The sequence below is a fragment of the Heterodontus francisci genome, chromosome 48 (assembly GCF_036365525.1).
Source record: "Heterodontus francisci isolate sHetFra1 chromosome 48, sHetFra1.hap1, whole genome shotgun sequence".
Lineage (NCBI taxonomy): Eukaryota > Metazoa > Chordata > Chondrichthyes > Heterodontiformes > Heterodontidae > Heterodontus > Heterodontus francisci.
The window spans coordinates 8,320,024-8,342,859 of NC_090418.1; the positions used below are offsets into that span (position 1 = coordinate 8,320,024).

The following is a 22,836-nucleotide window of genomic DNA, read 5'->3' on the forward strand; positions in this document are numbered from 1 at the left end:
CCCATCCCTTATTTTAAATACACTACAGGCACAGGAGCTTAACCTGTAGTATCCTTGGCTAGTGCAAGGAAAATGTCCTGTAACATGCTCAAAAAGAAAGATCCAGCTTGAAAGTTGCAGTCTTTTGGATGAGACATTAAACCAAGGCCCTGTCTGCTTTCTCAAGTGGACGTAAAAGACCCCAAAGCACTATTTCGAAGAACAGCAGGGGGAGCTCTCCCTGGTGCTCTGGTCAATATTTATTCCTCATCCGACATCACAGATTATCTGGTCAGTATCTCACTGCTGTTTGTGGGAGCTTTCTCTGCGCAAATTGGCTGTCACCTTTCCTGCATTGCAACAATGGCTATACTTTGGAAGTACTTCATTTACTGTAAAACACTATGGGACATCCCAAGCCATGACAAGCACTGTCTGAATCCAAGTGATTTCTGTGGGTCAGCTTTACCAACCCCCTTGGTATTACCATCTCACCTGTTCCTTCCCGGAGGCGTATGGTGCAGTTGTCCAGCCACTTGTAGCAGGGGAAATAGAAGGTCTTTCCCGAGGGGGTCTCCACCGTCACAGAGCAGCAGTACCAGTAATCTTGTATCAGGAACCAGGAATCTGGTAGCAGGAATCTAGTAACTTCCAGCTGCACAAACCAAATGGTCCCAAGGTCCTGGTCACTGGAGATTTCATAGCGATCAACCTGGGAATTAAGATAAGCCGGGAGTTTAGAATATAACATCTAAATCATGAAGAGGATGGCTCAGTGCAAGACTGCATGGCCCAGAAGTACAGGTTAAAACTGGTCTGTGACAAGTAACTTGATCTCAAGCAGAAGTCGGTTGATAAAATTGGCATTAGCATTTTAAGCTTTTCCCTCCAGATCACAACATAGTGGTGCAAGGCTGGAAACTGTGAGCGTCAATGTCACGCTAGAACAGCACAAGACTCAGCAATGATACCTTTCGCAGTCAAATAGACCAACAAAAACAGCTGGTTATATAACGTCTTTAACATAGCAAAAAGGCATCCCAAGGCACTTCACATACATTTGACATGAGGAAATATTAGGACAACGCAACCAAAAGCTTGCTGAAAGAGATAGGTTTTAAGGAGTGTTTGGAGAGGGGAAAAGAGGGAGAGGGGCAGAGAGGATTAGGGGACGAGTGACAGAGCCGCCAGTGGGGTGAGGAAAGCCGGGGAGGTGCAAGAGACCAGAATTAGGGGAGTGCGGTGATCCCGAAGGGTTGTAAGGCTGGAGGAGGTTAGAGAAATAGGGAGGAGGGGGGCAAGCCCAGGGAGGGATATGAACACAAGCACGAGCAATTTTTAAAAAGCAGCTTTTCAAAAAGAAAATCGTGTTTGGGCACCAACTAATGATCACTTTTCCCTCCCCAGTTCCATCAAAGGATTGACCAGTTAACTTCCAGTAAAGACAAAAAGTCCAGCCCAAAAATATTATGTCTTTTACGCTCACAGGTGCCGACAGATGGTTTTATTATATTTTACAGAGGGGGCATAAAGCACCTGCTTTTCTGTGCAGTTTCATTCTACACTTCTACTTACAGATCCTTGTTCAAGGTCCAGTTGCAGCCACTCGCCCACACTGGTTTTCAGGCTCTCTCCCTCTTCTCCGATCAGCGTGCAGTACACAGAACTGTCTGTTCCCGCATACTCAGCTGTCCCAGTCCTGAAAGTGACTTTGTAGGTAACCATTTCAGCAACTGTGGAAATTTAAATCTCAACCTGTCTCAATCCCAAGTCTGTAGTAACACAAGACTCAGAGTACCTTGGCATGTGACTACATGACTCACATTAAAAAAAAAAGTTTCAAGTGATGCCACAAACTGGTTAGTTTACTGCACTGGGAGTAAAAGCAGGAGACAACAAGGGAGGAGACATTCAACTCAGCCCATTTTGGAGATGGCGGTCTGGATTCCTGGGATGGTGGCTGGCCCATGAGGAAAGATTGAGTAGAATGGGCCGATACTCTCTGGAGTTTAGAAGAATGCGAGGTGATCTAATTTAAATGTATAAGTTTCATAGAGGGCTTCACAGGGTAGATGCTGAGAGACTGTTTCCCTCTGGCTGGAGAGACTTGGACTAGCAGCCACAGTCACTGACGAAGAGGTCGGCCATTTAGGGTTGAGATGAGGAGAAATTTCTTCACTCAGTGGGTCATAAATCTTTGGAATTCTCCATCCCAGAGAACAGTGGACGTTCAGTCGTTGAGTATGTTCAAGACAGAGATGGAAAGATTTTTGGACACTGAAGGACACTGTCAAAAGTTCTGCTGTTTCTCGATTTAAAAAAAACTTGGAATTAAAAGCTAACCCAATGGTGACCATGAAACCATTGTCGATTGTTGTAAAAACCCATCTGGTTCACTAATGACCTTTAGGGAAGGAAATCTGCTGTCCTTACCTGGTCTGGCCTACGTGACTCCAGACCCACAGCAATGTGCTTGACTCTTAAAATGGCCAAGCAAGCCACTCAGTTCAAGGGTAATTAAGGATGGGCAATAAATGCTGGCCTAGACAGCGACACAAAAATCCCACGAACGAATAAAAAAAAAAGTCCCCTCAGGCTCTTATGTGTTTCAATAAGATCACTTCTCATTCTTCTAAACTCCATCAAGAATTCAGGGAGTAAGGCAGCAGACTAAAAAGCAGGACCTCTCGGGTTGTAATCTCTGGATTACTCCCAGTGCCACGTACTAGCGAGCATAGAAATAGGAGAATAGCACAGATGAATGCGTGGCTTAAAAGTTGGTGCAGGAGGGAAGGTTTTAGATTCCTGGACCACTGGGACCGTTTCTGGGGAAGGTGGGACCTGTACAAGTGGGACGGTCGACATCTGAGCCAGAAGGGGACTAACATCCTTGCTGGCGGGTTTGCTAGTGCTATTGGGAGGAGTTTAAACTAATTTGGCAGGGGGAGGGGACGCAGACTCCTAGCAGAATAGGGACACAGCTAAACACAGGAAAGCAAACAAGTCAGAGGGAATACAGCGGAAGTAAGCTTCAAGGGAGTAAGACCAGGATGGATGGCCTCTACTTTAATGCCAGGAGTATTACAGGTAAAACAGATGAGTTAAGGGCAATGATTGACACGTGGAATTGTGATATAGTAGCCATCACGGAGACATGGTTGAGGGAGGGGCAGGATTGGCAGCTCAATATCCCGGGATATAAAATCATCAGGCGAGACGGAGGGGGGGGGGGGGTAAAAGAGGAGGGGGCATTGCAATATTAGTTGAGGAGTCAGTTACTGCAGTAAGGAGAGATGATATCTTGGAGGGGGCATCAAATGAAGCTTTATGGGTAGAGTTTAGGAATAAAAAAGGGACAGCCACATTGCTAGGTGTTTATTATAGACCCCCAGATAGTCAGCGGGAAATTGAGGAGCAATATGTGCGCAATTCGCAGAGGTGTGTAAAAATAATAGGGTAATTATATTAGGTGATTTCAACTTTCCCAGCATTAATTGGGATAGTCATCGTGTTAAGGGCTTAGATGGAGTGGAGTTCTTAAAATGTATACAGGAGAACTTTTTAGCTCAATATATAGAGGATCCAACAAGGGAGGGTGCAGTGCTGGACCTAATTCTGGGGAATGAAGCCAGACAGGTGGTTGATGTGTTGGTGGGGGAGCATTTTGGTGAGAGTGACCACAACATGGTACAATTTAAGCTTGTTCGAGAAAGAAATAGACAAGTTGCAAAAAAGGTGTTGGATTGGGGGAGAGCGAATTTTAGTAAAATAAAGCAGGATCTGGCCAAGGTAGACTGGAAAGAGTTACTTGTCGGGAAATCTACAGAAGAGTAGTGGGGGGCATTCAATAAGGAAATGGGGAGGGTACAGGCTCAACCTGTAGGGGACATGAGAAAGCTCTGGCTGGTAAAAGTAGGGAAAATCCCAAGATATTCTATAAGTATATCAATGGGAAGAGGATAACCAGGGAAAGAGTAGGACCCATTAGGGACCAAGGGGGAAATCTGTGGGTGGAGCAAGAGGACATTGGTAGGGTGTTGAATGAATACATCACATCTGTCTTCACCCAAGAGAAAGAGGATGTAGATATGGAACTTAGAGAGAGAGACTGTGAGGTTCTTGAGCAAATTGTCATAGGGAGTGACAAGGTATTGGAGGTTTTGGAAGGCTTAAAAAAGTGGACAAATCTCCAGGTCCGGACGATTTGTGCCCCAGGATGCTGCGGGAGGCGAGGGTGGAGATTGCAGGGGCTCTGACCCAAATTTTTAATTCCTCTCTGGCCACGTGGGAGGTGCCAGAGGACTGGAGAAAAGCTAATGTGGTCCCACTATTTAAGAAAGGTTGTAGAGATAAGCCAGAGAACTATAGACCAGTAAGTCTCACATCAGTGGTGGGGAAACTATTAGAGAAAATTCTGAAGGAGAGAATCTCTCTCCACTTGGAGAGGCAAAATTTGATTAGGAACAGTCAGCATGGTTTCGTCAGAGGGAGGTCATGCCTAACAAATTTGATTGAATTTTTTGAGCATGTGACCAGGTGCGTAGATGAGGGTAGTGCAGTTGATGTAGTTTACATGGATTTCAGCAAAGTCTTTGACAAGGTCCCACATGGGAGACTTATCAAGAAGCAAATGCACATGGGATACAGGGTAACTTGATAAGGTGGATTCAAAATTGGCTTAGCTGCAGGAGACAGAGAGAGATGACAGACGGCTGTTTTAGTGACTGGAAGCCAGTGTCCAGTGGCGTACCACAGGGATATGTGCTGGGTCCCCTATTGTTTTTCATTTATATAAACGACATAGATGACTATGTGGGGGGTAGGATCAGTAAGTTAGATGACACAAAGATTGGCCGAGTGGTTAACAGTGAGGTTGAGTGTCTTGGGTTTAGGAAAATATAGACGGGATGGTCAAATGGGCAGAAAAGTGGCAGATGGAATTTAACCCTGAAAAGTGTGAGGTGATACACTTTGGAAGGAGTAATGTGAAATGGAAGTATTCAATGAATGGCCTGACATTGGGAAGTTCTGAGGAACAAAGGGACCTTGGCGTGTTTGTCCAGAGATCTCTGAAGGCAGAAGGGCAGGTTAATAGGGTGGTGAAAAAGGCATATGGGACACGCCTTTATCAATCGACACATAGATTACAAAAGCAGGGAGGTCATGTTTGAGTATTACAGAACTTTGGAAAGGCCACAGCTGGAGTACTGTGTGCAATTCTGGTCGCCACATTATAGGAAGGGTGTGATTGCACTGGAGGGGGTGCAGAGGCGATTCACCAGGATGGTGCCTGTGATGAAGCTATGAAGAGAGGTTGGATAGGCTTGGTTTGTTTTCACTGGAGCACAGAAGACTGAGGGGTGACCTGATCGAGGTGTACAAGATTATGAGGGGAATAGGGAGCAGCTGTTCCCCTTAAAGGGTCAGTTACGAGGGGACACAAGTTTAAGGTGTGGGACAGGAGGTTTAAGGGGGATTTGAGGAAGACCTTTATTACCCAGAGGGTGGTGATTTGGAATGCACTGCCTGGGAGGGTGGTAGAGGCGGGTTGCCTCACATCCTTTAAAAAGTACCTGGATGCGCACTTGGCACTTCATAACATACAAGGCTATGGGCCAAGTGCTGGCAAACTAGTATAAGTGGGTGGTTGATGGTCGGCACAGACTCGGTGGGCCGAAGGGCCTAGTTTAGTTTAGTTTAGAGATACAGCACTGAAACAGGCCCTTTTCAGTGCTGTATCTCTAAACTAAACTAAATGGGATTAGGTAGACAGGTCAGGTGTCTTTAATGCATCGGTGCAGACTCGATGGGCCGAAGGGCCTCTTCTGCACTGTATTATTCTGTGATTCCAATGGGTATAAGGCCAACCTTTCCTCTTAAGACAACCCCTTCATCTCAGGAATCAGTCGAGTGAACTTTATCTGAACTGTTTCTAATGCAATTATACCCTTTAAGGAGACAAAAACTATACACAGTACTCCAGATATGGTCTAACTAAGGCCCTGTACAGCTATAGCAACACATCCCTTTTATACTCGATTCCCCTTGCAATAAACACCAACATTCTATTTGCCTTCCTAATCACTTGCTGTACCCGCATACCAACCTTTTGAGATTCATAAACTCGGACACCTAGGTCCCTTTGTACCGTAGAGTTCTGCAGTCTCTCTCCATTCAAATAATATACTGATTTTCTATTTTTCTTGCCAAAGCGGACAAGTTCACATTTTCCCACATTATACGCCATCTACCAAAATTTTGCCCACTCACTTAACCTACCCAAATCCCTTTGTAGGCCCTTTACGCCCTCTTGACAGCTTACTTTCCTACCTATCTCGTCTCATCAGCAAATTTAGCTACCATACATTCAGTCCCTTCATCCAAATCATTGATATAGATTGTAAATAGTTGAAGCCCCAGCACTGCACCCTGTGGCACTCAACTAGTAAAAAATTGCCAACTCGAAAATGACCTATTTGTCCCTACTTTCTGCTTCCCATTAGCTAACCAATCCTCTATGTGTTACTGGTACACCATGAGCTCTTATTTTTTGTAGTAACCTTTGATGTGGCACCTTAATGAATGCCTTTTGAAAATTCAAATACACTACATTTACAGGTTCCCCTTTTTCCACCTTGCTTGTTACTTCCTCAAAGAAGTCTATTAGTTAAACATGAATTCCCTTCCACACCAGCTGGAAGGTCAGGGCAAGCAGATGCATGGGAAAACCACCTACCTGCAAGTTTCCCTCCAAGCCACACACCATCCTGACTTGGAACTATATCACCACTGTAGCTGGGTCAAAATCCTGGAACTCCCTTGCTAACACTGTGGGTGTACCTACACCACATGGACTGCAGCGGTTCAAGGCAGTGGCTCACCACCATCTTCGCAATTAGGATGGGCAATAAATGCTGGCCTTGCCAGCAACACCCAGATCCCATGAAAGAATAAAAAACTATAACTTTAGGGAAAGGCAATTAATTTCCAGCTGAAAATCAGTAAAATCTGATTTAAATTGATATGAAAATCCAAGAATTTGTCATTGAAAGTGGATTAAAATCTGAAATTAGGAAATCTTAGCCACAAACCAGTTCTCACGCCATGAAATAGATACTTATGGGTTGACAAAATGCCAAGACCCACAACAGCTAACATCTTATTGCATGCATTAGCGTAAAAGGGACATGTTAGAGCACTTTACGGGGGGGGGGGGGGGGGGGGGGCGGCAGTATCATAGAATGGTTACAGCACAGGAGGCTGCCATTCGGCCCATCGTGTCTATGCTGGCTCGCTACAAGAGCAACTCACCTAATCCCATTCCCCCACCTTTCCCAGCAATTCTGCAAATTTTTCCTCTCCAGATAATTGTCCAATTCACTTTTGAAGGCCTCGACTGAAGTTGCCTCCATCACGCTCTCACGCAGTGCATTCCAGATCCTAACCACTCGCCGCATAAAGAAGTTTTTCCTCGTGTCGCTGATTCTTCTTTTGCCGATCACCTTAAATCGGTGTCGGAGCAAATGGAGAGGAGGAAGGGAAGAAAAGAGCGTCAGAAGCAGATGGAAGCTAAGTCAAAGAGCAGGGTGCTCAGGTCGTCTTTGAAGGCAGTGTAAGAAGTGACAAGGCAGGGTGCTGAAGGTGGGGAAAGGTGGCTGAAGGAGTAACTGTTGAGGGCTCTGCAAAGAGAGTGGGGAATGAGAAACAGTGTGAGGCTGGAGGCCCAGAGAATTGGTGCTGAGCTCAGCAGAAATGCTTGGAAACAGACAATAGAATTTTGCATTTGCAACCTCATTGCATACAAGATCAAACTGGAGCTTTTTTTCCATTTAAAAACAGACAAGTTATAACAGGTTATACAAAAATAGTAAAACTTGACAGCTTCAAAACTCAAAACAAAAATTGCCCTGAAGCAATTTTTCTTGTTTCACTGCTACTGAAGTTAATAAAATGCGTTGGAGAGAGGCTCATCTAAACATTGAAGATCCACCCAACATCACATCATTTGAACACAGCACCTATCTCTCGCTTTCTCTCACGCAAAGTTATTGGGACCCACAGACGTAACTCCAGCCTCAAGAGAGAAGACTCCTGTAGCCTTCTGGCACCAGCTAAATAAGTGAAAGTGTGCACTGAACCCCAATGAGAACTGCAAGACTTAACTGCAATCAAAGGCTTTACATCGAATCCCAAAAAGAGTAACTGAACTCCATATTACTTCAAACATCTCTTCAATTCTTTCTCCTCCTCTGTCTGTATTTGCACGTGTTTATCGCATAACGCATGCTAGCATGGTCACGTCGCGCATTTTGAGTAGTTTTAACTGAATTAGAGTTTTAAGGTGAATAAACTTACACCTTTTTTGTTTAAAATCTACAAAAACCCATATGGTTGACTTCTTTGCTGTTACAATTAGCGAGCAGTGAGCAAGGATTCACTGAGGGGAAGCTAAAACACTTAAAAATTAAACACAGTTACAGCCAAACCAGGAATAAGCTGAGAGGGCAGCCCTAGATCCTGTCCCTACCTGGTCATAACACACTATTTTGTGGCATCTGAAAGGTGTAAACTGTGCTATGCCTGTGCTGGGACGAGGGAGCAGTACCCCAGGACATGCGCTTTACCAATATCATCACCCTCTATAAAAACAAAGGTGACCGCGGTGACTGCAACAACTACCGTGGAATCTCCCTGCTCAGCATAGTGGGCAAAGTCTTTGCTCGAGTCGCTCTGAACAGGCTCCAGAAGCTGGCCGAGCGCGTCTACCCTGAGGCACAGTGTGGCTTTCGTGCAGAGAGATCGACCGTTGACATGCTGTTCTCCCTTCGTCAGATACAGGAGAAATGCCGTGAACAACAGATGCCCCTCTACATTGCTTTCATTGATCTCACCAAAGCCTTTGACCTCGTCAGCAGACGTGGTCTCTTCAGACGACTAGAAAAGATTGGATGCCCACCAAAGCTACAAAGTATCATCACCTCATTCCATGACAATATGAAAGGCACAATTCAACATGGTGGCTCCTCCTCAGAGCCCTTTCCTATCCTGAGTGGCGTGAAACAGGGCTGTGTTCTCGCACCCACACTTTTTGGGATATTCTTCTCCCTGCTGCTTTCACATGCGTTCAAGTCCTCTGAAGAAGGAATTTTCCTCCACACAAGATCAGGGGGCAGGTTGTTCAACCTTGCCCGTCTAAGAGCGAAGTCCAAAGTACGGAAAGTCCTCATCAGGGAACTCCTCTTTGCTGACGATGCTGCTTTAACATCTCACACTGAAGAGTGCCTGCAGAGTCTCATCGACAGGTTTGCGGCTGCCTGCAATGAATTTGGCCGAACCATCAGCCTCAAGAAAACAAACATCATGAGGCAGGATGTCAGAAATGCTCCATCCATCAATATTGGCGACCACGCTCTGGAAGTGGTTCAAGAGTTCACCTACCTAGGCTCAACTATCACCAGTAACCTGTCTCTAGATGCAGAAATCAACAAGCGCATAAGACAGGCTTCCACTGCTACGTCCAGACTGGCCAAGAGTGTGGGAAAATGGCGCACTGACACGGAACACAAAAGTCAGAGTGTATCAGGCCTGTGTCCTCAGTACCTTGCTCCATGGCAGCGAGGCCTGGACAACGTATGTCAGCCAACAGCGACGTCTCAATTCATTTCATCTTCGCTGCCTCCGGAGAATACTTGGCATCAGGTGGCAGGACCGTATCTCCAACACAGAAGTCCTCGAGGCAGCCAACATCCCCAGCTTGTACACACTACTGAGTCAGCGGCGCTTGAGATGGCTTGGCCATGTGAGCCGCATGGAAGATGGCAGGATCCCCAAAGACACATTGTACAGCGAGCTCGCCACTGGTATCAGACCCACCGGCCGTCCATGTCTCCGCTATAAAGACGTCTGCAAACGCGACATGAAATCCTGTGACATTGATCACAAGTCGTGGGAGTCAGTTGCCAGCGTTCGCCAGAGCTGGCAGGCAGCCATAAAGACGGGGCTAAAATGTGGCGAGTCGAAGAGACTTAGTAGTTGGCAGGAAAAAAGACAGAGGCACAAGGGGAGAGCCAACTGTGCAACAGCCCCGACAAACAAATTTCTCTGCAGCACCTGTGGAAGAGCCTGTCACTCTAGAATTGGCCTTTATAGCCACTCCAGCCGCTGCTTCACAAACCACTGACCACATCCAGGCGCGTATCCATTGTCTCTCAAGATAAGGAGGCCCAAAAGAAAACACAATTCAGACAACTTATTTTCATAAGTTTTTGAAAACTGCTGGTGTGGCTCAGTTGGTAAAACTTTCAGTCTTGGATTCAAGGTTCATTCTCAGACTTCAACAACAACTTACATTTATAAAGCACCTTTCACGTAAAACATCCCTAGACACCTTCATAGAATTATGAAACAAAATATGGCACCCAGCCACAAAGAGTTGTTGGGTAAATGACCAAAAGCTTGGTCAACAAGGTTGGTTTTAAAGAAGCGCCTTAAAGAAGGAAAACGAGGTACAGACAGAGTACTGTAGAGAGGGTAGTCCAAAGCTTAGGGCCGAGGTAACTGAAGGTGCGGCCACCAAGGTGAAGCGATTAAAATGGTGGATGCTCAAGAGGCCAAAATTAGGAGTGCCGATATCTTGGAGGGTTATGGGGCTGATGGAGATTACAAAAATAGGGAGGGGCGAGGCCTTGGACGGATTTGAAAACAAGGATTTTTTTTTTATTCATTCATAGGATGTGGGTGTCGCTGGCTATGCCAGCATTTATTGACCATCCCTAATTGCCCTTGAGAAGGCGGTGGTGAGCTGCCTTCTTGAACCGCTGCAGTCCATGTGAGGTAGGTACACCAACAGTGCTGTTAGGAAGGGAGTTCCAGGATTTTGACCCAGCGACAGTGAAGGGACGACGATATAGTTTTAAGTCAGGATGGTGTGTGACTTGGAGGGGAACTTGCAGATGGTGATGTTCCCATGCATCTGCTGCTCTTATCCTTCGAGGTGGTAGAGGTCACGGGTTTGGAATGTGCTGTCGAAGGAGCCTTGGTGCGTTGTTGCAGTGCATCTTGCAGATGGTACACACTGCTGCCACTTTGCATCAGTGGTGGAGGGAGTGAATGTTTGTGGATGGTGTGCCAATCAAGAGGGGTGCTTTGTCCTGGATGGTGTCGAGCTTCTTGAGTGTTGTTGGAGCTGCACCCATCCAGGAAGTGGAGAGTATTCCATCACACTCCTGACTTGTGCCTTGTAAATGGTGGACAGGCTTTGGGGAGTCAGGTGGTGGGATACTCGTCACAGGATCCCCAGCCTCTGACCTGCTTTTGTAGCCACGGTATTTATATGACTGCTCCAGTTGAGTTTCTGGTCAATGGTAGTCCCTAGGATGTTGACAGTGTGGGATTCAGCGATGGTAATGCCATTGAATGTCAAGGGGAGATGGTTAGATTCTCTCTTGTTGGAGATGGTCATTGCCTGGCACTTGTGTGACACAAATGTTACTTGCCACTTATCAGCCCAAGCCTGGATATTGTCCAGGTCTTGCTGCATTTCTACACGGACTGCTTCAGTATTTGAGGAGTTGCGAATGGTGACATTAAAATTGTTTTTTTCAAAAACAAACATGAATATCTTTTTTTTTTAAAAAGTCCAGCAGTCATAACAGATGTCATTTGTGACTTTGATAACAGTCATTTTGGTACCGTGTTGGGATGGAAACCTGATTGGAGGGATTCAAGCATGGCTTTCCATGAAAGATGGGAACGGATTTGGGAGACACGTTCAAAGACTTTAAAGAGGAAATGGAGGGTTGAGATAGGATGGTAGTCTGCAAGGATGGTGGGGTCAAGGTTATTTGAGGGGAGGGGTGATGAAGGAAGGTTTAAAGGAGAGAGGGACAGCACCTGAAGAGACAAGACCTGAAGCACAGTTCAGTACATTGAGGGAGTGCTGCACTGTCAAAGATGCCACCTTTGAGGCATTGAGCCCAGGCTTGTCTACCTCTCCGGGTGGATGTAAAAGATGCCACTGCACTATTCAGAGAAGTAAGTTCTCCTAGGGTGAATGCTCAACACTCCTCCCTCAAATCAACAGAACAGAATGATAGCAGAAATGGGAGATTGTACCCATCAGGAAAGATTAAACAGGCTGGGCTCATTCTTCTGGAAAAAAGGCTAAGCAGTGACCTGATAGAGGTCTTTAAAATTACACAGAATTTTGATCGGGCATTAATACATATGTTTCCACTTGCGGGTGTGAGCCTTGAATCCAAGACTTTCAGTCAGAGTGGGAGTTCTAGCAGCAAAGCCAAACCAACAATTGAAAAAAATAACCTGCATTTCTACTTTTCTGGCCCTGGGAAATGTTTAGAGAGATTTATTACATCAGTTCTACTAACGGAAGAAATGTTGGGTGGATCTTCAATGTTAAAATTGGCCCCTTGCCAACCCATTTCATTACTTGTCTGTTTTTAAATGAGATGAAGCTCCAGTTTGTGCTTGTATGAAATGAGGTTGCAAATGCAAAATCTACATGCGGCATTGTCTGTTTCCGAGCACCAGACTGTTTCTCCTTCACCACTCTCTTTGCAGAACCCTCAACAGTCACTCCTTCCAGTCACCTTCCTCCTCCCACCACGAGTCACCTGCTGTGTCACCTCTTGCACTGCTTTCAAAGACCAACTTAACACCCTGCTCTTAGATTTAGCTCTCATTTGCTTCGGACACTCTTCTTCCTTTCTCCTCTCCGGCTTGGTGTCCAGTCGCTCTACGCCCCCTGTAAAGTGCTCTAAAATGTCCTTTTGACGGTAATAAATGCAATAAGAGATTTAGCTATTATTGGATTTGGCATTTAATCAACTCTCAAGCAGCTCTTTCACAGGTTTAATATTTAATGGTTTAATATTTATTAATTTCAGTTTTTAAATACGCAATTCCTGGATTTTCAAATCCTTTTTAATCAGATTTTAACCTGAAAATTGACTGCCTTTCCCAAAATCGAGTGAACTTTCTACACTTGTTCTGTTGATGTGGAGCACTGAATTTATTTATTTTCATTCATTCATGGGATTTTGGCCTCATAGGCAAGTCCAGCATTTACTGCCCATTCTTAGTTTCCCTTGCGAAGGCGGTGGTGAGCCATCACCTTGAACTTCAGCAGTCTAGGTACTCAAGGTGTTGCCAGAGCACTGTTGGGTCGGGAGTTCCAGGATTTTGACCCAATAACAATGAAGAAACAGCTGACTGAATTTTTCTACAGAGAGCCAGTATGGACTCAATGGGCTGAATGGCATCCTTCTGTGCTGTAATGACACTGTAATAAGTAATACCCTGTGGAAAGGAAAACCTTTTCCAAAAGGGCAAGGCAGATGCAAGTTCAGCGATCTCCTTTTATATCTGTATGGATCCATGAATATAAGCTCAGTCCTCGAGATTAAAAGAGCTGCTGCCTGGGAAGAATACATTATAGAGAAAATATGAAAAAGGCAGAATATAAGCTGACCGTGCCCATAAGCAGCACCGAGGCCACCAACACAGTCTCGCCTCCCCACCTGGCCCTCTGAAAATTAACCAGAAATAGCATGATTACACCGATATGAGTCTTTAACTGGCTAATGTTTTCCTACCTGGGTGTCCCCTTCACAGCATCTTCCTTGGTACTTTCTGCATAGGCAGGACCAAACACTCATCAGGAACCATCTGACAAGAAACTGAATTGTAAAACAATGCGTTTTTTATGACAAAGGCTATGGTATAGCAATGTTATACCAAATTATAATTAATTTGTCATCTATGTTTGGGCTTTAAAGTAGATGTTTTGATCGCCTTCAACACAATGGGTCATGTCTCATGTATTTTTCTGATTTCCAACAGGAGTTGAAAGCAACCATATTATCAAAAAGGCAAGAGAGAGGAACACCTCCAGCAGTCGTCTTCTTGAAGGGTGGGAATTAATTTTTGCGTCTCCCTCACAAGTAACCTGGACTTTATCCCACTGTTAAAAGACAGGCAAACAGGAACAGTGAGTTCCTTCAATACAAGAAAGCTTTGATTTATAATGCCCTTCACGATCTCCCGAAATGCTAAAGACAATCAAGTACTTTTGAGTGTCGTCACTCTTGTAATGTAGGAACTTGTAGACAGCAAGGTCATAGACCTGAAACGTTAACTTTGTTTCTCCCTCTACAGATGCTGCCAGACCTGCTCAGTATTTCCAGCAATGTGAGAATCACCAGGTAATTTACCTTAGTGATGGTGATTGAGGGATAAATATTGGACAGAAGGCTGGTGATACCTCTCCTGCTCGTCTTCAAAGTCATGCCATGGCATCTTCCACATCCATCTGAGCGCGCAGAAGGGGCCTTGGTTTAACATCTCCTCCGAAAGATGGATGCATCAGTGGCAGCGCCAGGATTTCAGTGAACTCGTAAGGACAGCTGAATTAAATTTATATAATAAAAGGAAAATACTGCAAATGCTGGAAATCAAACAAAAACAATAAAATGCTAGAAATACTCAGCAGGTCTGGCAGCGTCTGTGGAGACAGCAGCAGAGTTAACGTTTCAGGTCAGTGACGCTTCTTCAGAACTGAATTAAATTTATGTTATGTTCTCACCTGATGGAAAAAAAAACACCCAGTGATACAGTTCTACGTTCTGTCCTTCCAAATGTGGGTGGCTTCCGGAGAGGACATTTTGAGCTGCATGATGTTAGGGTAAACTATTGGGGCACACAGCTTGGTCACAAATAGATGAATGCAGAGCTTTACACAGAAAAATACCATACTTAAAGCGTGCAGGATTAAGTATAATCGCCCGAGCCACCACTATGACAATCAGAACAGGAAAATGAAAAAGATACATGAACCACAAAAAAACATTTCAGTTTCAGAAACCCAGGTATGAATTTATTCTGTTTTTTTTTACATTTCAAACTGTGTACATTTGCTTCAGCTCTAGTTTCCTCTCCCCTTCCACCCCCACCCCCATTACATCCACAGAAGAATGCAAAGCTTTGTGAAAAGGCAGTATTCACAGGGCTCCCTACTTCGGAAAAAAATATCGCTTTTAAGCAGAGGGAGGTTTAAACTTTTCTCTGCAGTTAGGCTTCCAACCAAAGAAAAAAGTACAAGTTATCATACAGCAGAGATGTAAGCAAAGTATCTACAAAGCTCGGGAGACTATGCACAACACTTTTAAAAAGTACATTACACCCACGCCCACCACCCACCCACAAAGACCCGACAGATATTGGTGGTAAAATTAAAATCAACCACAGACCTGTGCAAATAAGTCATCCACTTGCATTCATGCCCCAACCTCCCTCCCCAAAACAAGAAAAAAAAGAAATCCTTCATCTTCCTACATTCCTCGATATACTCCAGAAAGCTTAATGTGGCATTGCGCAAAAATGAGAGTTTGAAATATACACTTCTACACCTGGAAGAGTGCAGAATTAATTTAGCTTATGTAACAAGTGGTGCTTCATATCTGATCTAACGACAGCCTTGGATGAACACACTAGCTCATGGCTCATCAGTCTCATGATTGTTGTTCTATTCGACAGCAGCTGAACACAACCGGGCACAAAATGAATCCACTTTTTTTGCGATTACAGCGGAGCCCAGATGAATGCACGACTGCCCTCGCCAAGGTTTTTAAAAAAAAAAACAGTGGGGCCAGGAGTCGAGGCAACACTCTGGATTGCGACCCTTGCAGCAGCTGATGCATTTGTCCTATGCTCATCTTTTCCTAGCCGTCAACAGTCTCCAATTCCATTGATGGCAGCACTGTCACCAGGACTGCAGCAGATAAGCAATGCTGGGGGCATCAAATTTTCATAAAGCCACATTGTAGTTCCCTACCAGGACTTTGGTACAAGTATCTGAAGAACAGCCAGCAGTGCATTCATACATTCCTGTCCTTCCAAATTAGGGTTGTATCTGGAGAAAGGACCTGGAGCTGTATAACAGAAGGATGAAGTACTGGTGGATATAGATCTGTCATGGTTGGCGGAAATGTTTTGAGGGCATTAGTTAAGAGCACCGTACATCGACATTAGAATATACAGGTAGGAATAAACTGGCCTAGTGGCAGCATTGAGCATCTCCATCTCAAAGAGCACTCTTTAGAGACAGCAACCCAACCGGGCTACACACAAGTGATTTTTTTATTTTTATTTTTTTAAAACACAACGAACGCTTGTTGAGGGAAAGGACAATAGTGAAGAACACCTTCAGTGGATCAGAGGTCATGCTGATTCTTGTTTCATCACCCTCCCAGCCACTCAATGAGAAAAATTGTGCGTTATTCCCAAATTTGGAAAAGTCCATCCCCCTCCTCGCAAAAAACTCAACTGAATACTGACCCAAAGAATCATGCCAACTACAGCAGAGGAATGGAGAGAGTGGGTGGGGGCGAGGAAGCACATGAATATTTGAGTGCACACCCTACCAGTGCAACACAAGCCATATCCTGTCAACTTGGCTCTGACAGCAGATTCATGGGCTTCCCACCCAATGACAGCCTTTGGGGAGATGGTGGGAGAAGGGGAAAGTAAACCATTTTCTTAGCCCCAATATGGGATAAATTTAAACACATGGTGCACTGGCAAAGGACCAGTGGTAGACACCACTTGCGTCAATAATTAGTGCTTGTGTTCTCCAAACAGATTACATTCCCCAGAACAAGGGTCAAGGCAGTGCCAACTTGGCAGGAGCACAGACAGTTAAGAAGAAATGCACATTCTCGCAAGAGCAGCTCCATCTTATCGTACCACATCCCATTCAATAAAAGCTGCAGTACCTCCCTCCTGTTTGAACAATTTTGTTTCTATAATTTATAAAACAATCCACACTTTATCTACTCAGCCTAATTTACGTCAGTTTGTTCGCAAAAAGATAGTTCCAATTCTTTTTTAAAAATCTAACGCACACAAAATTAAAAAAAAAAAATCACACAACACGAGCAGTAATCCCAAATAAACTTCAGAAGATTCCAACCAGGAAAGGGAAGATACTGCCACTTTAACAAGTTTAACGTTCTGCCTAACACAGGCTGCGCCTTGCACCCAACTATGAGAACTTAACCAAGCGCAGGGGTGCACCAAACATGGTTAGAAAGATGGGGGCTCAGGGGAGGAAGGGGGGGGGGGGGGGGGAGCAGCAAGAGGTCAGCGTTCTCTTTAAGGCAATCAAGTCACAGTACAAGAATGACCCATAGCAATGTGTAATCAATGGTTCAATCCAAAGCTTCTGATGCAGAGTGGACACGGAGCCTCGTTTAACGGCCTTCACCTACCATAGGCTGGCTTATTCTTATTTTAGACAGCTTTCCAGAATGGAAGCTGTATGCAAATCCTTCCTGTTGAGTTTGCCAGTACTTTTGCGGGGGTGGGGTGGTTGGCGGTGTTAGCTTCAGGGAGTTGCAATCAGGAATTTAAAGGCAGCAGCAGACTGAGATGCACTCACTGAGTTGGGAGAAGTACACTTGAGGTTTGTCATGGGTAATACTGAACTGGTCGTTACATTTACACTCTCACTCAATTACATTATAACTGCAGTTACCATAAAGAGTGATGTTCAATAACTGGCAAACCACTTCCCACCGCCCGTGCTCTCCTGTCCTGGAAGCTCCATCTCTTGCTGAGGTCTGGTTTCATCAGCCAACTGCACTCTCCTCCCTGCCGGTTCATGTCCCAAACGTTCATCATGTCTCAAACGTTCATCTCCTGGACTGCACACGCTCAGATAGGCTACTGGACTTGGGGGGGGGGGGGTGCCATAGGCTAGCCTGATCTGACCACCACGTGCATGAGATGTGAATCCACAGCCACTGGACAGCAATCAAGAGCAGAAAGCTCTGCCCGAACCCCCCCCCCCTTCTAGTTCAGGCTGTGTTTAGCTAAGTCAATGAACCCCAGGAAATGTAACCCGGGATAGACCTGCCCCATATGGCTCACTATGTCAAATGGTCCATTTGCCCAGTGAAGCACTGAGCTGGCAGGGAGGAAGGAAAGAGTTTCACAAGCATTGTCAATACACTCCTTAGACAAAGAGCACCACAGTTACAGCCTTTACCCTGTCCAGTTACAAGCTGACGAAACACAGCTAGAGCTCCAATCTTCCAACAGAGAGTCATCTTGCGAGATAAACGTTGGACTTGTCCGCCCGAGCTTGCTGGGCACTAGGACTTGTCCGCCCGAGCTTGCTGGGCACTACTTTTGGATGACCTTTTTCTCAAAGCTTTAAGACAAGATGTGGTTCGATACGAGAAAGAGACTTGCAAAAATAAACAAAAGAAAAACATGCATTATTTAGTGGGAGCCACTCTGCCAGAGTTCGAAATTAAAGTGGCCAAATTTCAAAGAGATGTACCTCAATATTACTACTCTGCATCAATGTGTAAAGGGAACAGAAATTTGGAAGAAAAGAAAACACGTATCAGATCAAGTACCACTATCCCCCTTTTAAAAAAAACACGCACACAGAAGACTGAAGTGGTCCCACGTGAACAGCGGTAATTAGCACACTGCAGTCGTCACCTGTTCTCAGTGGGGGCAGGGGTTTGAGGTTCACTGTCGTCTTGTAGTCTTCTGAAGAACAGAGCAAAATGGAGGCTGCGATCCTTCTTCCCCCCCTTCCTTCCCTTCACTAGTTCCACCACCACCCGCTTCTGGGTCTGTCAAGTCAGCGTGGGTTCTGCTTTGTGCCACTGGGGTCGGATTCCTAGGTTAACAGCTTGGCAGAAGTGGGGGACTGGGAGTGGGGTGGAAATAGCTGCTTTTTTTTTATAAAAACAAAAACAACAAAAAAAGCTGTCAACGCAGCAGTCCACTTGAACCACCCTGTCCAAGTACTTATTTATTATTTTTCTTTTTTTTTTTACATTCCTTGTATAAAGCACCACGTAAACGCTGAAAATCCACACTCGCGCAGTGCTGCTCGGGTTAGTCCAATGTAGCTTGGTGCTGTGTGTGCAACCAAAGTAAAATTGAGAAAGTGGCCTCCTGACTCTGTTTCCCTACCTCTCTCTCTGCCTCTTTTTTTTTAATAAAGGGACCTAAACTCGCAAATACATTGTCCAAACTATAGCACACCAAAAGTTCCAGTTCTGGATTCAGTCTCTGTAAGTGCATTTCTTCAGGCTCCACATCCTTTCAAAAAAAAGAAACATTTTTTTTTTTTAAAAAACAGTAACAGTGTTTTGCAGATATATTTCCAAAAAAAAAGGAACTTTTTTTTTTAAATTCAAGAAAACCTCCAGTTTCAGTCTATGTACAACGTCTAATAAAGTGCATGGTTATTAATAAGGTGCTTCATCCGATGAAGAACAGAAGTACCCAGAGGGTTCACCAAAAAAGTTAAGTGAATTTCACACTTCTTGCCAGCAGAGGGAGCGGAGATCCTGGATCCATCACTGTAGCCACCTGCCACGAAGCATGCTCCAGGTACGGTCGATTAGGAGTCAAAGGCAGCTTTTAGGAATTTGTTTTTTAAACCTTGTTTAAAAGTCATCCATTGTCTCTATTTCTCCCATATTCAGTCGCTCCGATGATGCATTCACAGAAAAGCCTGTTTTTTTTTTGGTAAAAGAAAAAGCATAGGAATTAATTTAGATTTGAAAATGACATTTCCCCCCTCCCCCCGCCCCCCCCCCCGCCACCCCCTTTTAACACGCTCCCAAAGTGGTTAGTGATACAATTCTGCTTCATCAGTTGGCTAGGTACCAAAATAAAGTAGGATAGTATCGTGGTTATGTTAGTGATTTAGTAATCTAGAGGACTGGATGATTAATCCAGAGAATGGAGAGTTCAAATTCCAATGTGGCAGCTTGAGAATTTGAACTTAAAAACTCTGGAAATTAACAAAAAGCTCGTATCAGTAAAAGTCATAATGAAGCTGTCGGACAGTCTTAAAAATACAACAGATTCCCCAATGTCCTTAAAGGAAGTGACTGTGCCGCCCATACCTGGTCTGGCCTGTATGTGGCTTCAGTCCCCACACCAATGTAGTTGACCCTTAACTGTTCTCTAACTCCCCACAAATCTCCACAAAGAAAGTCTCAGCGCTGCTACAGCACCTTCGCCACACAGACTGCAGTGGTTCAAGGAGGACCATCACCTGTTCAGGGCAACAAATGCTGACCTCACCAACAATGACCACATCCTGAGAATGAATTTTAATGACTGTTCGACCATGAGGAGGTTTTGAAACCAAGCCAGATCCCATTCTCAGCATGCACTGGATAACGATCCAGCCTTCCCCTCCCCTAGCCCAAGGGATGCTGGCCCATAGTTGTGACTGCCTCTGGCGAGCTCAGCTAACTCCACACAGAATGAGATATTGAGAGATGCAAACCTGAGAGATGCGAACCCGAGAGATGTGCAAGTATTTTGGTAACCGGACAGAGCTAGTTAAGAGTGCCAGAAAGCCAGTTAACTCCCACTGCACAGAAGTAACTGAAGTCCCATCCTTCCTCCGAATCCACTGCTCGCTCTTCCTCCTCACGACTTGGATTGTTCCTCAAAGGTCTTTGCTCCTTTGCCACAGCACTGCCTGGCTCACGCTCAATGCTACTTTGACATTAAACAGGTTTACCCTTGGCGAGTAGGCAAAACTGTTTCGCATTTGCTGGTAAACTGGGAGCATAATTCAGGCGTGAAAAACCAAAGTAAATCAGAGCAAGACCTTTTCCTTCAAGGAGTCACGTGCTGGATCACATTCCAGGGTCACGGCGTGTCTTCTACATTGGGTTCAGCAGGCTGCATTTACACCGCAGGTACACCGATGTGAAGCCGAACCAGTTCGTAACATTACAGACAACTGCGAATGCCAACCAAGATTTCTGTACCATACAGGAATTGTGGAAAATAATTATTTCTTCCTTCCTCAGGACTGGCTCCACATGCCACAAGCTGCCCTCTGGTGACTCCACCGAGATGCTAATATTGTAGAGTTAAGTGGAGCAGTGGGCTTTTCATCTGTGAGCAAGAGGGCATCAACATTGTCCACATATGCTCACACTTCCCAGGAGAGATCACTGGATGCAACCAGTGGGAACATTAACTGAGATTCTTCCCACTCAGGCTATCTGCTGCCCCTTGAGTGCTCCCTGGCTGATAGGAGCTAACTAAGCGGTGGTGGGGGGGAGAAAAGAGAGGACAGAGGAGGGGGAGTGGGGAGGGAAAGGGAGAGGCAGACTGGACTTCATAAAGAAACAAGCTCGTATGGGAACAAGACAGGAAAAAAGCAGCTACCCGAATTGTGAAGCACTTTCCTGTTAAGATACAAGACCTCGCATAAAGCCCATTCCTAAAGAGGGTTTCATGGAATGGACTTCTCCATTACATATCTGCCCCAAAGTCCTGAATGGGCGTGTGAACTAGAAAAGGACTGGGAACTGAAGAGATCAGGAATTAGACGGAGCAGGGCAGCAAGAATTCACTCCTGCGATTCAATTCCCCTTTCACGTTTCAGCAATTGCATATAGTGGCGACGCAATCAGAGCGGATAGCGACTCTTACCCAGGATACTAGGATCAGCCCGCACCATCTTTTGCTTCTTTTTCTTTTTCCCAGCTTGCGAGCTCTCGTAAGACGACTGCTGTGCGCTGTTGTGATTAGCCTGGAATAGTGACTGTAGGCTGTTTGAACTGATCCCCCAGATGGAGTCCTGACACAAGAGAAGCCATCGCACAATTAGTTTACCATAATCCTTTGAGGAACAACTTCACTCAGCCAGTCGTACAGCAGCGAAATCACAACCAGCTTCAGCGTCCCTGGGCTGGGGCGGGTAACGGGGATTGGGGGGGGGGGGGGGGGAAAGAGAATCAGTCACTGTTCCAACTCCTGATCCCTACTGGAAGTGCACAGGTGGATGTTAAGGCACGGGCAGCAGAGGCTCGGCTTTGATGCCCCTCACATGGGTACCTGACTTTGGTTATAACAGGACAGCCCGCATACGCGGAAATAGAACCCAGCACAAGTCAGGACCTTCAGCAAAGCATTGGCAGGGGGTGGAGCAGGGGAAAAGAAGGGTGAAACCAGCTATCCAATCCCAAATACTGCGCTTGCAGGACCCGCCAGTACTGCGACATTCAAGGCAACAATAAGGCACGTTGGCTCCCCTTGCATTTCCCTCGCAGCCCACCTCAGCCTAATTTCGAAAAGTTATGAAACGAGTATCATTTATTGCAATTACAAGGCAAACCCTGCAGGTTCAGAAGATTCGCATATGCAATAGTCAACTGGGAGGACCAATCATCACTAGGTGCTGATGTTGGAACCATTCTACGTACGCTCCCACCACTAACAAAGATGACAGGTTTGGAACCACTTTGAATATATATCATGAGGCTCAAAGTGGAGGGGTAGGGCAAGCAGAAAGAGAGAAAACAGCAGCGAGAGCTCAATCATCTACACTGCCATTAGCTTTACAGCATAACCCGGGAGACTACTGCAGGCCGTGGCAAATGGCAACTCTGGTTTCGGCGACCAAGTTTGGGATGTTATCCACTAAAGTTGAGGATCAGGCAGTTAGTTGGATCTGTGGCAATGCACTGATAAGCTGTTCAATGGGTTGCTTGCCCTCATTCGCCATCCAGCCCCCTCTGAAGACAAAATCCTATTCCGCACACCTTCACCACCTGGATGGGACAAAAGTTTTCTTGACCAGCCTTTCCACCACCACAAACCCAGTCAGAATTCTCCCCCTTCCTTACTCCCATTCCCCCTCCGTCCTTGCTAAGTTCTACTGACTCCCTGCTACACAACGCACCCAACTTCAACCTTCTCACCCAGCAAGTTCTAATCCCAATTCATCCGAGCAATCTTCTCTAGCTGCATGTCACAGCCCAAATCCCGCCCTCCTCC

At 45.4% G+C, this 22,836-nt stretch overlaps 2 protein-coding genes across 16 annotated transcripts in view; both read right to left on the minus strand.

The window, feature by feature from the left end:
* LOC137357517 (polyunsaturated fatty acid 5-lipoxygenase-like) overlaps positions 1 to 18,146 on the minus strand; it is a 44,244-nt gene extending 26,098 nt beyond the window's left edge. The window contains exons 1-3 of one of the 4 annotated variants that reach the window (XM_068023877.1): positions 18,044 to 18,146; positions 13,593 to 13,676; positions 475 to 691 (exon numbers count right to left, since the gene is read on the minus strand). In XM_068023877.1, the coding sequence (XP_067879978.1) occupies positions 475 to 691; positions 13,593 to 13,655 (280 nt within the window). In that variant the 5' untranslated portion in view covers positions 13,656 to 13,676; positions 18,044 to 18,146. Of the gene's footprint in view, positions 1 to 474; positions 692 to 1,554; positions 2,437 to 13,592; positions 13,677 to 14,260; positions 14,785 to 18,043 lie in introns of those variants that run through there. The other 3 variants (XM_068023878.1, XM_068023876.1, XM_068023879.1) reach the window with 3 other exon arrangements.
* Positions 18,147 to 18,157: 11 nt separating this feature from the next.
* LOC137357514 (GRB10-interacting GYF protein 2-like) overlaps positions 18,158 to 22,836 on the minus strand; it is a 113,287-nt gene continuing 108,608 nt past the window's right edge. For 10 of the 12 annotated variants that reach the window (XM_068023865.1, XM_068023864.1, XM_068023867.1 and 7 more), the window contains 2 exons: positions 21,490 to 21,637; positions 18,158 to 19,537 (listed from right to left, as the gene is read on the minus strand). In XM_068023865.1, the coding sequence (XP_067879966.1) occupies positions 19,470 to 19,537; positions 21,490 to 21,637 (216 nt within the window). In that variant the 3' untranslated portion in view covers positions 18,158 to 19,469. The remainder of the gene's footprint in view (positions 19,538 to 21,489; positions 21,638 to 22,836) is intronic. The other 2 variants (XM_068023874.1, XM_068023873.1) reach the window with 1 other exon arrangement.